We start from the raw sequence: 13,492 nt of genomic DNA, 5'->3' as shown, positions 1-13,492 counted from the left end.
GTCATTTTTCCCATTAAAATTTTTTTTTCAATGTTTATTTTTGAGAGAGAACGAATGCGAGTGGGGGAGGGGCAGAGAGAGAGGGAGACAGAATTTGAAGCAGGGTCCGGGCTCTGAGCTGGCAGCACAGAGCCCAATGCGGGGCTTGTACCCACCAACCACGAGATCATGACCTGAGCTGAAGTTAGACACTCAGCTGACTGAGCCACCCAGGCGCCCCAATTTTCAGTTAATTTTAATAACTTAATGAGATACAGGTATCCTCATTTTATAGGTGAGAAAACTAAGGCTTTGGTAGATAAGAAATTTCTCCAAGGTAACATGGTTTATGCTGGAGCCATGATTCGAACGAATTAAAGAAATAGATGCCCTTTATAAGCTTCCCTCTCTGCTCTACTGTTGACATTTAAGGTATCTTTTTATGGACTTTCCCCCCTGCATATGTACAGACCAATACATGGAATTTTTCCCTGTTTTGTTCTTATCCTCAGGTCTCAGCTTAACATATCTCTTCAGAGAAGTAATATCTGATGAGTCAACCTTTCCTTCCCCCTTCCTGTTACTCTCTACTTTGTCCTATTTTTCTTCTATTCCATCTTTCCTGGCAGTTACCACAATGTGCAGATAGCTGGGTTATCTTCGTCTTCCCAATTGAGCATGAGCTCCATCCAGGCAAAGGTTATGCCAATGCCTGTGAAAGCTTGAAAATACTTGTTGAGGGAATTTACTGAGTTCTGCCCTTCGTCTGAGTGCAGCATTTATGTTTACCTCTTTGTTTTTAGGACTTCTGGGCCTGCCGTAGACTTGCAGCAGTGTGGCTATTTCACCATTCCCCTCCTGAAAACATTTGGATTCTCTCCAGTTTTTCCTCTGTGACATACTGCAGCTAGCATCTTGATCACATATATTCTTGCATACTTGTGCAAGTCTTTCTTTAGATTCCCTGAAGATTCCTAGAAGTGGAATGCTGGATTCTAAGAAGATGAGTGCAGGTTTTAGCTATGGGATGTAGAAGAGTCATGTAAAGATTGTGGAGGATTATGTGAGGTGTAATGATAGCAAGAGAATGGTGTAACCTGTGTCAGTTCTCAGACCTAGCTGAATTGGAATAAAGTAAGGGTCTTTAAAAAAAAAATCAGCTTTGATTTCCCTTTACCCCCATTCTGATAGGGCCCAGGAACCTGTATTTAAAAAAAAAAAAACTTAGGTTTGGGAACAACAGCTTTTTTTTTTTTTTTTAAGTTTATTATTTTGAGAGAGAGCAGAGAGCAAGCATGAGCAGGGGCAGAGTGAGGGAGAGAGAATCCCACGCAGGCTGTGTGCTCTGAGTGCAGAGCCTGATGCCGGGCTTGATTGCATGAACCGTGAGGTTATGATCTGAGCCAAGATGAAGAGTTGGATGCTTAACCGACTGAGCCACCCAGGCGCCCAGGGAACAACAGCTTTAATATTTTTCTTGGTTATAGGTTTGTTACGTGTTCTGGCTCATTATGGAGGCAGTCCTTAGCACCTGTTTATTTTTAATTTTTTAATGTTCGTTTATTTTTGAGAGAGAGCGAGACAGAGTGCGATCGTGAGGGACAGAGAGGAGGGAGACACAGAATCCGAAGCATGTTCCAGGCTCTGAGCTGTCAGCACAGAGCCCCACGCGGGGTTTGAACTCAAGAACTGTGAGATCATGACCTGAGCCAAAGTCAGACACTTAAACTGACTGAGCCACCCAGGCCCTCCAGCACCTACTTATGTTTTGTAAAAATGCTACTGTTTGTAGAAATGTGGAGCACTGGTCTGTAGAGTTTATGACATTCTTTTTTTTTTTTTTTTTTTAAGATTTATTTAGTTTTGAGACACAGACAGAGCATGAATGGGAGAGAGGGTCAGAGAGAGAGAGGGAGACACAGAATCTAAAACAGGCTCCAGGCTCTGAACTGTCAGCACAGAGCCCGACGCGGGGCTCGAACCCACGGACCGCGAGATCATGACTTGAGCCGAAGTCAGATGCCCAACCGACTGAGCCGCCCAGGCGCCCCGAGTTTATGACATTCTAAATGTGAGGCTTTTTTTAACCTTTGAAAAATACTGTCTGAGACTATTTTCAAATTTACATACAATTCCTATAACATACAGAATTTTTTAAATTAATTTTTCTCCTGTGACATAGATAATTTTAAACAAAAATTTGGCACTGTGCATTTTTCTGCTTTATGTTAAAGTTAGTCTGTATCTTGTTTCCCCAACTTTTGAGTTAAATTTTTTAGTTTTGTTTTCCCTGAGCCTAACCACAAACTTAGTAGTATTTGTTCCTGAAAATGCTTCAGGATCTAACACTGTTGATTACAGGTTACATATTGTTGTTTCAAAAAGTTGGTACCAATCCATGATTATCACAGTGTTGAAATATTTTTTGTTGTTACCAGGCAGGCTAGGTAGACTTTTTAATACAAGCAGTCTTAAATAAATTAACCTCTCTGGTTTCATTATTATGGTGGAGTTCGCAGCAGTGATGAGAACATACATGTATTGAAGAAAATATTCTGAAATTGCCTTACTACATGTATTCTAAAGGTCATTTACCAAACAAAATTGTTTTTATCCATGGGGAGCACCTTGTTGTAAACTACAGGATACTTCGCGTTTTACTTTCAATGACTGTGATTCTTACCCAGCGGGCATCTTCCTATCCCTTCCTTTCCCTGGTGGAGAGAGGCATTTTACTGATTATTCTTCCCTCCTTCCTTCAGTAATTCTTTCCTTTTGATAATCACTGTGTCTGATTGTGGTGTTACTAGGTCTTTATGAGGAAGAATTTACACAATATACCCCATTTAAGAAAAGCTAAAATGTTAGGCTAGAGTGTTACAAAATTGAGAGCGGAATCAGATTTTAGAGGCTAGCTGGTCCATAACCTTTCCCTTTTGTCTCTTCATTCCTGGGTAGGTAGAAAAGAACATCTTTAAGAGGATGTACTAAAAATGCTGGTGATAAGCTGACCTTCTACCCCCACCACCGACTGGCTAATTATGGTAGCCCGCAGGATTGAGACCTGTTAAAACTGGGTCTGTGAGCCATCTTGGGCACATGGGCCGAAACTTGCTGACTCTAGTCTATAATCTTGAGGCCTTAACAACAAGAAAGAAATGCTCTATTAAATGTAGTTAGTGTTTTGAAGGATTATAGAAGTGATAGGAGCTAAGACAGGATTTATATTAAGGAATGAGGTGCTCTGCATTTTAGAAGTAGCTGGACTGGATTGTATCTCTTTGTGATAAATTGGCTGATCATAGTATAGTATTCCACAAAATAGATTTTTGGTGCAGTGACGGATACACGATCTCTGGCTGATTCAGCATGTCATTCCTTGTGGTCTGTGTTTTAGGCAGTAAGAACTCCATTTACTTGGAAACAGGATTTGAATTACAGATTACTTTTTTTTTTTTTTTAATAAACATGTATCTGGGGTGTGGAAACCTTTGAAAATTACGTTTTGAATTTTTCTGCAGTTTTTAGTAATGAGGCCACATGACTAAAATAAATGAAAATGAGAAAATAATCTCAACATGGCTAGTATTTTAATTTTTTTTTCCTGGTTATTCTTACCCACTAAGTGTTAAAATTACAACATATGTGATTGTGTGAAGAATTTTTTGAATAGGGAAATAGGTACATGGTTCAGAATGTGAAAGGCATCAAAGGGTCCTGTTCTAACAAGGTAGATGATTTAAAGTTTTTTTTTTTTAACGTATTCTTTATTAGTAATATTTAAGCCAGTTATTATTTACATGTATAATATATATGTAGATGTGTCTGTGCCTAGCATTCTGTACCTGCTTTTTTGCTTAACAAAATCTTGACAGTAGTTCCATTTGTAGTGCATAGAGCATTTTCCTTTTTAAAAATCTTAAGGTTGTCTTTCTGTTTTATAACCTGTTTTTAACATTGTACAATAGTGTTTTTTCTTCTGTTTCTTTTATTACCCATGTCCTCCTTTTTTGTCTCCTTCAGTTGTTTGCCCAATTCAGATTTCTTCTTCTGCCCTGCAGTTCATTTTCAGTTTTGCTTTTGGTCATTCTCCTTTTGAGCAGAACAGATCATCTCAGTGCAAAGCCCATGTGCTACCTTTTGCGTGGTGGGTTGGTGATTGTTTCCCCAGCTGATCTTAATTTTGGAGTTGCTGTTTCCCTTTCCTGCTTCTCTCTCCAGTTCTAGGCTGTTTTTTGTCCTGATTAATCAGGGTGCTGTTAAACACAAATGGCGAGCCTGCCTCCTTTTTAGTAGGTACACCTCCCTCCTGTTCCGCAGCTTGTGAAATTGGCCCCTAAGGAGAAGGCACTTTGATCTTTTGTTGCCCTTGCTCTGCAATTCTGTTTTTTCCAGGAAAGGATCATTGATGGAAACCCTTGAGGTATTCTTACCTTTTTCTTCTTTAAAAACTCCATGGTCTTTACCTCTTTCCTGTTTTTGGTATAGATTTTATTGTATCTGTTGAATTGTCTTCTATGATTTAGGGTATAGTCCACTTTTCTCTGGCTTCATTATGCGTGGGATTTTTTTTATGAGTTTTTAAGCTTTTATTCATTTTGCTTGATTTCAGGAAGGGAAATGAAGAGCTTTCACCACGCTGTCTCCTTTCTGGGAGATAACTGCTGTGTCTGGGTTACGTCCAAAAATCTTTTGAATCAAGTGTGCTTAGACCCAAGAAATATTGGAGTCTCTTATATACTAATTAATGTATTGACAGAGTCCATTGTGAATCTCAAGTCTTGTTGAATAATATACTTTGTAAGAATAATGCCAAAATTAATCTCATGAACTCTTGCCAGATGGCACGTAAGGTAGATTCTTAAGGCATATTACAATTGTAAAATGGGGGTGTTGGCATCCCTTCCTGTGCCCAGTTTTGAATTTAGTTGGTAGGTGTTGGGTGATACTTAGAAGATCGAGGGTTTGTTGTAGGCATTTTAGTTTTTAATTTGCACTTTGTAAATGAAAGTATAGTATAGAAGTTATTCAGAGTTCAGACCGTGGTGGGTCAGGTGTATTCTATTTGCCCCTCTGTAAATGGATTAGCTGTCCACAGATCAATAAGCAAAAAGTGGTTAATTTTTTGGAGTAGAATAGCATGTGTAAAGTATATTTTCCACTGGCGTTCTGGAGAGCTGGATTCTGCTGTCAGGTCTGTATATCCCTAAATAGATGTAGGCTCTTGAGCAGTTGACTCTTTGGATGAGGATATCCTCTTGCATAAATGAGATAATTCCATCAGGTATGGATTGAACATAAGTTTATGGTTTCTACTCTCATGTACGTTCTTAGTGCTGCTGGGCAGTCATCCTTTCCCATAGCTCCTTCCTCTGTTTTACTTTAGGTAAACTCTTTGAAATCTCCATTCTCTCTTATTTTTCTCATACCTGTTAGTCACAGATTCAGTCAAGCTAGGCGTGTACTTCCTTGCTTCCATTTATCTTCTCTTGCCTTGGAGATTGATGTACCTTTCTTATCTGAGGCTTATGCTCTTAATTCTGTTTTTCTCCTGTAGGATATTGTTAGTAAACTATACACCGTTTCCAGCCCTTTCAGTAATTTTTTTCCTTATGACATAAACATGTTCAAGACATTTTTTTAGAAATGAAGGTCACACCATGTGGCCTTGGTCAAACCTGCTGCCCTTACTTGGTTGGCTGTCTCTTCTCTGTCCTCTTTATAGGCTAGCATTTAGTATTTACTGTCCATTTAACTTAGTCATACATTCTCCTCCCCTCCATTTCTAGAAACAACTCTCACCAGTATCCAAATCTGATGGACACTGTTCCGTCTTGTGTGTCTGTTCTTTCTGCCTATCTTATTCCACTTAGTGTCTGCAATACCACCTTCCTGATTTTTTCCCCATACTTTTTGTTTTTGTTTCATATTTTCAGTGTTTATCCCCCATACTTTGATTCTTCTCATCTGAATTCTTCCTTTTCTGTTTTCCTTAGATTTCGGTGTTTCCTAAGGTTTCATCCTGGGCCTGTTGCATACTTTTTATTGAGGAAGTGAAGTCTCCTTGATTATCTTGGTTTCACCTTCTACACATTGATCATTTTTATCATCTACACATTACCCTTAACTACTTAATTCCAGATCTTTATTTCCATCTGTATGCTGGAACTCTTCACCTAAGTATCCTACATAATAACTCAAACTGGACATGTTTGACATTAGACCTTTTTTTTTGCCCCATTGGTTTCCTTGGGTAATGTTACTACCATTTCTTATGGTTTTCTGAAGTTAAAAGCAGAACTTAAAACTATAGAATGAACACGTAGTAAAGATTTTATTCAGCTCACTAATTAATGAAGGGGAACCTGTTAGGGAAAGCTGGTTTAAAAGCGTCTGGGGAACTGCGTATTTAAAGGAAATTTGATAAAGGATTTTAGAATAAGTTTACTGGTGTCCTACAGGGCAACAGGCTGCACTCTTTGGGGTTATCTTATCAGCTGCTGTAGAAGTTCCTGTGGTATTTCCACTAGACACAGATCTGCAAGTCAACCTGTGAATTCATTGTCAGAACCCCTAAATAATAGTATATAGCAAAGTTGATGCTAGTCTTCTCTAGAAAATTAATTCCTAAGTGAGCCTGCTAATGTTTCATTTGATACTGAAAGGATTTGCTTTCTTTACTTTTTAGATAACTTTTCAACCCTTGTTACCACAGCAAGGAACCTGAAAGGCATTTCAGATCAGTGTTTCTGTTCATATGCATGCTGAAGTTGGATAACCACAGACCCATATTCTCTTTTTTGATTGCCTAGATTTTATCGTTTCAACCTTTGACTGCCATCTCTTCATCATTTCACCTTCCATCGTTATCAGACCCTCATTTATCTATCCTTAGATCTGTTTGGTAGCTGAATAGTTGATCTGCCTCCTTATCTGTAGGTCTTAAACTAGTAATTTTGAGTTTTTAGGCCCTTCATGATACAGATCAGATTTGTTTCCAGGTCCAAGTTCTTCCCAGATCCCGTGTTTGAGCGCTGACAACTTACTCAGTACTCCTCCATTGTGATTTCTTCATTCCTGTGTGCCATCCTTCTTGGCCCTCTTTAAGCTGAGCCTTCTCAATGGAGTAAGGGCAAAATTAAGTCACCTTTTCTTCTCTGTTTACAATATTACCTTTGATATTGCCTCTTGTATCATTTAGTATAATTTCTGATCATTCATTTAAGGATTGGGCAGTTAACAATGATTTTCTCAAAGAACTGTGAAAGGATTAGAATCTTCTGGATATCTTCCAAGCTTGGAAAGGTCATGGTTCTCTAATGTTTTGACTCTTTAAAAAAGGTAAATGTATAATTATTTTTATTTGTTCAGCCATATAACATAGTCACAAAGAGCATGGACTTGAGGTCAAATCTGTGTTTGGTGCTGACCCAGTTTCTTGTTAGCTTTGTGGTGGTAGGGTTATTTTAACTTAGCGTGTGCCACAGTTTCTTTGAAGGAAGTGAATTTCCAGTACCTATTTTTGGTAAGGTTGTTGTGAAAAGTAAATGAAAAAGCATTTAGCCTTGTACATGGTAAGCACGGAATAAACATTACCCATAATTGTTTTTATTTTAGTTTTCCCTTTAAAACCTGTATTTTCCACTAAATATTATTTTCTAGTGTTAAAATATATAATTTGAAATTACTTTGTGTGTTGTACAACATTCAGTATTCCATCATAACACTGGATTGGGTTTGATGCCCCTACATTGAATCAGACACTTAGCTGACCCAGTTCTCAAGTCACTTGGCCCTTTTCCCTGTACTCCGTGGCTCTTCTTCCTCATTTCTGCTCCTTGTGAGCGGGGATTGTTTTGTCTCTCTCGTACCTCTCAACCCCTTGCTCTTCGGGAAGCTGAAAGGTTGTTCATTAAAGATAGTGTTGTTTGAAGTCCTTGACATTCTTCTGCAAAAATGGCTTTTTGTTTTCGTCAACAAGGGTGACTTCTATTCCATTTTATTGTGGAGTTTAATACTGCCACTGGGATGTTTAACTTCCCATACCTGCTCCTAAGTCTGGACTTTTTGTTTTCATCTAGTATTTAATCTAGTATGTGCAGTTGTTCACATCTGCGGTTCTGGATGCCGTTACCTGCAGTCTGAAAGTCCACATGGCTTTACTCCGTACACACAGAGGCTACTTAATTTTGTAACACTTCCCTTTCCTTATTTGGAAAGTAGGAATAATAAAATGGTTTATAAGGCTCATTGGCACATTTAAATTTTGCTTAATAGAATAAACAGAGGAGTAAAGTGTTAACGCAGTTGTGCTTATCACTGGTGTTATTAAACTCTAGTTTCAGAATCTGAAGCCAAACCAAGTGCCCTTTGCAGGCCCACGTCTAAATAGAGTGCCTAAGAAATGGGGTGCGGGGGAGACAGCAGATAAATAAGATTCACTTTCAGTGTCAGTTCTGGACGGGGAAAACTTTTCTGCAGACGTTGTGTGTGGGACATACATTGTAGCTTTTTAAAATGTTACCATCTTTACTGTGAAATAATGCAGCTTTTTTTAGTTTCAGTGTCGCCTCTTAAATAGGTAATAGGTAGTGATGACATTTACGAATTAGCTAGCTCACTGTTCTGGGTTACTAAGTTGGAGATTGGTTTTCCAGTCTGTCAAATGTCCTTCATGTGATAAAAATTCTGCATAAGTACTAACGAACCTCTGTGGTATTCCTTTTCGTATTTTCCTTTCATACTTGGCCATTTGATTAGGAAGAACTACTACATCCTGAAGTTAATTTTTGTAATCCATTTCTCTTGGTGTTCTGAGTTTTACACTAAGTGAGTGGTTGGTTTATTTCATTTTATTTTCTCTGTTAAAGTTTATTTATTTTGAGAGAGGAGAGAGAGAGCGGGGGAGGGGCAGAGAGAGGGAGAGAATCCCAAGCAAGCTCAGTGCTGTCACCACAGAGCCAGGTGTGGGGCTCGATCTCATGAACTGTGAGATCATGACCTGAGCTGCAGTTCAAGAGATGCTTAACCAACTGTGCCACCCAGGTGCTCCTGAATCTTTTTTTTTTTTTTTTAATCTCCTTCCCTCCCCCCCCCCCCCATCTTAATCTCTTTTCTGTGATTTTGAATTAGCAGAATTAGAGGGAAATCAGTTTCCAGAATGACTACAGTTGAAATTTCCTTGAAAGAATATCCTTCTTTTAAAATTTTAAGAGTGCATTTTTAAGTATAGATTAATATGCCATTCTGGATTTCCTGAAAGAGTTCTATTTGCCTGAAGAGCTAAGTACTTTTCACATAAAATTCAAATGCTGTTTAACCTGAACAATGGGTAAGTTTGTTGGCCACTTAGCTGGGAACAAAGTCATCGTGAGTTTTATAGTCGTGAACATACCCATTAGTGTTTTTATGCTTTTCCCGTTGAGGTCAGAGTCCTATATGCCATCTATTTTATTTGAATATTTTAGGATTTAATATCAGAGGTTTTATGTGATTATTTTCACAGAAATGAAGGTAGTATGTTAGAAGAGTAGGATGTTTCAGGACTTGATAGGGTTATTAACAGGTTGGACTTAAAACTTATAGTTTCAGCTTTAAGATGGAATCTTGAGTTCATACTCATTTCAGGTTCTTAAAACACAAATTATAGCTATGATATAGTTTCTATATTGGTGTAACTCACACGTGTGTGTTTTAAAATTTAGTTAATAAAATGTAGTAGGCATAAGAGTATAACAAGAAGGAAAAAATCACTGTATGGTGAAAATATTTGGGCTCTTACCTGGAGCCAGAGGATTCAGTTTGGTTGAAGTTGAGGTAGTGGTGATCTCCGGAAGGGATAGATCTCCGTGTCAGATTCAGAGGACTAGATCCTCAACAGATGGCTTGAACTTTTTTGGATTGGTAAAGGGTGGTTGAAGTTGGTCGCCCTGGATGGTCCCTTCCAGCTTTGGATTTATTGGTAATCTGGCAGAGGGGGAGGTCCTGTATATATTTTATGTTAATCATAGATTTACTTTTTGGGGTTTCGTACTCCAGAGTTGAACAGAGCCTGGCAGCTTTCCTTAAAAAACAGTTAGCACTTGGGTAAATAACTGTCTTCTTATTTGCCACCACCCTTTCTGTCTTTAGCAAGAGTTATCTGTGAACAGGCCATGGGCTGGTAATGGTAACGGTCACCGGTACTGGTGGACAAACTCGGAAGAAGTCGGGAGTGTTGTTAAGGCGCCTTCGGTAACTGTGGGTCCGAATGACCAGTGTCGCTTCCATCCCTTTGAATGACTTAACATCCCGTGACCTACAGTGTGCATTTCAGAGCGGGAGGTAGGCTAGTGAGACCTACCAGTCTTGGTCACTAACAGTCTTCTTTGCTTTTCAAAGTGAAGGCAGCAGTAGCTTGCTCTTCTCTTGTTTCCATGCTGTTGAGGGTCCAAGTGAAATGGCACTGTGATGTTTGAATTAGTAAAGCTTCTCGGGCGAATCCTGAGATAGAATGGCTTTTGCTTAATTCCTGAATAGGGTGCGGTTGTTCGCGGGTGCGGTACTGCCAGGAGAGGTCTTTTAAAATGTTTCCGGTCCTTGTCCCCACAGAATCAGAATCTCTGAGGGCAGAAGCTGGGCGTTCATATTTTGACAAAACTTCTCAGGTTATTGTGTAATTAATCCTTACTTAAAAGCACTATTGATTGTGTTTATAGCAGAATTCACTTTGAAACTCTTATCTCTAGAAATGTAAGACTCACCTTGATAGTGGTTTTTATGAAGTTTCCCCCAATGCATTATTTGGCCACAAGGGTCCTATTTATTTGCGATAAGCATCTATAGTAATAAGAGTAATAGTTAATATGTACTGAGCCTTCGGAATAGCGTAGGCACCGTGGTAAGTGGTTTGCGTGGATTTGTCACTTAGTCCTCCCAGCTGCTCTATGAGGTAAGTTCTTTATCCCCATTTGGTAGACTGAAGCAGAGAAGTGTATGTACAAGGCCACACAACTTGTTGCTCGTAGAGTCAGGACTCAAACTCAGCCAGAGGCAGTTTGACTTGGGAGCCGAGAGCCGTGCATTTCTAACTACTCTGCTAGAGTGACCTATCTCATGGCTTATTGTGGTTTATTGTTATTATGGTTTATTATGGTAGATAACAACAGTGACTCTTTTCATTTCAGACCTCAGACCCCAGGTCCTCTTTCTGAAAGGCAAGCAGTATTAAGTTTGCAATGTGTAGACAATAGATAAGGATACATATGCAGTCTTTTAAATCCGCATACACACAGCCAGGAGTTTTATAGTGTTTACCCTCTAATATATCTTGGGGGAGATCTTTCCACATTGATACATGTAAATTCAGTCTTTCTCTCAGTGTTTTGTACTGTTCCCTGTTTTTTCTTTCCAAAATTGACAGTTAGTACATGAGTAATTTGAACTTTCTGACCAGAGTTTATTTAGTATATTGATGATGATGTGGGCATATGTGACAGAAACCATCTTTTTCTGCTGCTGAATTGGGTCAATATGTAACTCCAAAGAGAACCCACTTCTTGTTCTAGAGCATGGAAGCTCTTAAAACAAAATCCAGTAATAGATTTAGTCGTGAGTAATTTGCATTGTCTTTGGCACTGTGTCCTGTGATGTCACATGCGTTCTTTTCCCTTCCCAGTAAACAGAATGAAAGAACTCTAGTTGGAGTTTGACTGGAGGCTTAAGAAAAATTGTGAAGATTTGATTTACACAAATTGTGGTTCTTTCTATGATGGTGATAAGGGCCTGTTTATCAGTTAACTTGATTTTCTTTGGGTATCAGCATTTTTTCTACATAATAAATTTCTAATAGAAAGTTCACATGGATTAAGAACTGTGTTTCGAGTTAAATTGTTATATTTGTGAATTATGTTCTCAATATTGTATTGCTAACAACTCTGTGGGATAGGTGATATACTGATTTCACAGAAGAGGTAAAAAGAAATCGAGAGATTAAGTGTCTTGTCCAAGGTCACAGCCAGCACAGCTAATGTTGAAATCCAGGATATCTGGGACCATTTCTTAGTTCACTGGACTTCAGCCCCTTTCTCCTCATTTCTCCATAGTGTTACAGTTTCCTTTGCATTTATGATGTCATTTGTTATTCACAGCAATACTGTGAAGTAGGCATGACATGTTGTTTATTCTGTGGCTGAGGAGTTGGAGGCTAGAGGCTCTGATTTGTACAAAGGCAGACAGACCCCTTTAATACCTGTTCTGTCACAGGACTTGAGCCAGAGTGTTCTGATGCTGGGTGTAGTGCCCTTTCTTACACACTATAAGAAATGGAGAAGCAAAGACAAATTTCTGCTTGTGCCCTGTTTTCTTTGAATTGAGAATTTCCTGGGTGTTCCATGAGAAATCTATGTTAATTTTATGTGCTGGGCTCTGGACCACATGCCTTGAATTTGGTATATTCTTGCCATCTTATATGACATTAATCAGATTTCAGATAAGACAATGTAGCATCAGTTTGGCCGTATAAATTGCTGACCTGAAATGTCCCCTTCATCTTTGTTGCCCCTTATCTGGTTTCTGTGGTGTACCACATATAGCTGATAATTTTTTCTCATTTTTCTTTTCAGTGAATGGTAGTGTCTAGAAAGGGTATGTCCCTTCAAGAGAGAGGTGCCAATGTCCAACCGGCCTAATAACAATCCAGGGGGGTCACTGCGACGTTCACAGAGGAACACTGCCGGGGCCCAACCACAAGACGACTCGATAGGAGGAAGGTATGTATTGGATGGTAATTTGAAAAGTAAGTGCTGAAAAAAAAATACTTTTTAAAAACCTCATTTTGAGGACAGAAAATTAAATGGTTCACTGCAAATGGGTAATTTTTTCCTAATTTTTTGAGCCAAGTAACACAAACAAAACTGGAATTCAAAGCAGTTCTTTCATCATTTTCCAAATGCGCTAGGCTCAAAAAATAGTTGCCAGTCACTGACATTATCAGAAATCTGATTCAAGGGTCGTTAGCATATGGTATGTCCTGTTGTGCTTGCCCTTTCTCCTCACTCTCTTAAACATGCTACAGCGTGTCTTTCGATCGTTTGTGGTACCTTTTCTTTATGCAGGTCTTATTTACTTTATTGAAAGGAAGCTTCGTTTGTTTTAAGACCTTGAGTTCTGATAACTAGCTTTTGAGTCTTTTCCCCATTTTATTTTTTGCCAGTGTGTGGGTACCGACAGGCTGGTGAGGCAGTCTGACTTTGTGGGCCTCTCCATTCTTGTTTTCTCAGTGGTATGGTGTTTCGCAGGTTTTTCAGTTAGAGTACTTGCCTAGGGGGGTAGTGTGAAGAATCAGATGCATTCTGTGGAATGGAAAATTCCTTGTCTGATTTAGCCAGGGACTGTCATTGTATGTATAAAATACTCAGAACCTCACTTGCAAAGCCTTCCTCTCCAATCCATGTTTAGCTTGCAATAAATCATGGCAAGGTTCTGATACGATTATCTGACACAACATTTGGAGACACTACCATGTGTATATTGT

General features: G+C 39.0%; 1 protein-coding gene across 18 annotated transcripts in view; it reads left to right on the top strand.

Moving 5' to 3' along the window:
* TRIP12 (thyroid hormone receptor interactor 12) overlaps positions 1-13,492 on the top strand; it is a 140,117-nt gene that overhangs the window by 27,086 nt on the left and 99,539 nt on the right. For all 18 annotated transcript variants that reach the window (XM_019838808.3, XM_019838807.3, XM_023259785.2 and 15 more), the window contains exon 2: positions 12,582-12,728. In XM_019838808.3, the coding sequence (XP_019694367.1) occupies positions 12,631-12,728 (98 nt within the window). In that variant the 5' untranslated portion in view covers positions 12,582-12,630. The remainder of the gene's footprint in view (positions 1-12,581; positions 12,729-13,492) is intronic.

The sequence above is a fragment of the Felis catus genome, chromosome C1, assembly GCF_018350175.1.
Source record: "Felis catus isolate Fca126 chromosome C1, F.catus_Fca126_mat1.0, whole genome shotgun sequence".
In the NCBI taxonomy this organism is placed as follows: domain Eukaryota; kingdom Metazoa; phylum Chordata; class Mammalia; order Carnivora; family Felidae; genus Felis; species Felis catus.
This window is presented reverse-complemented; position numbering and strand designations above follow the sequence as displayed.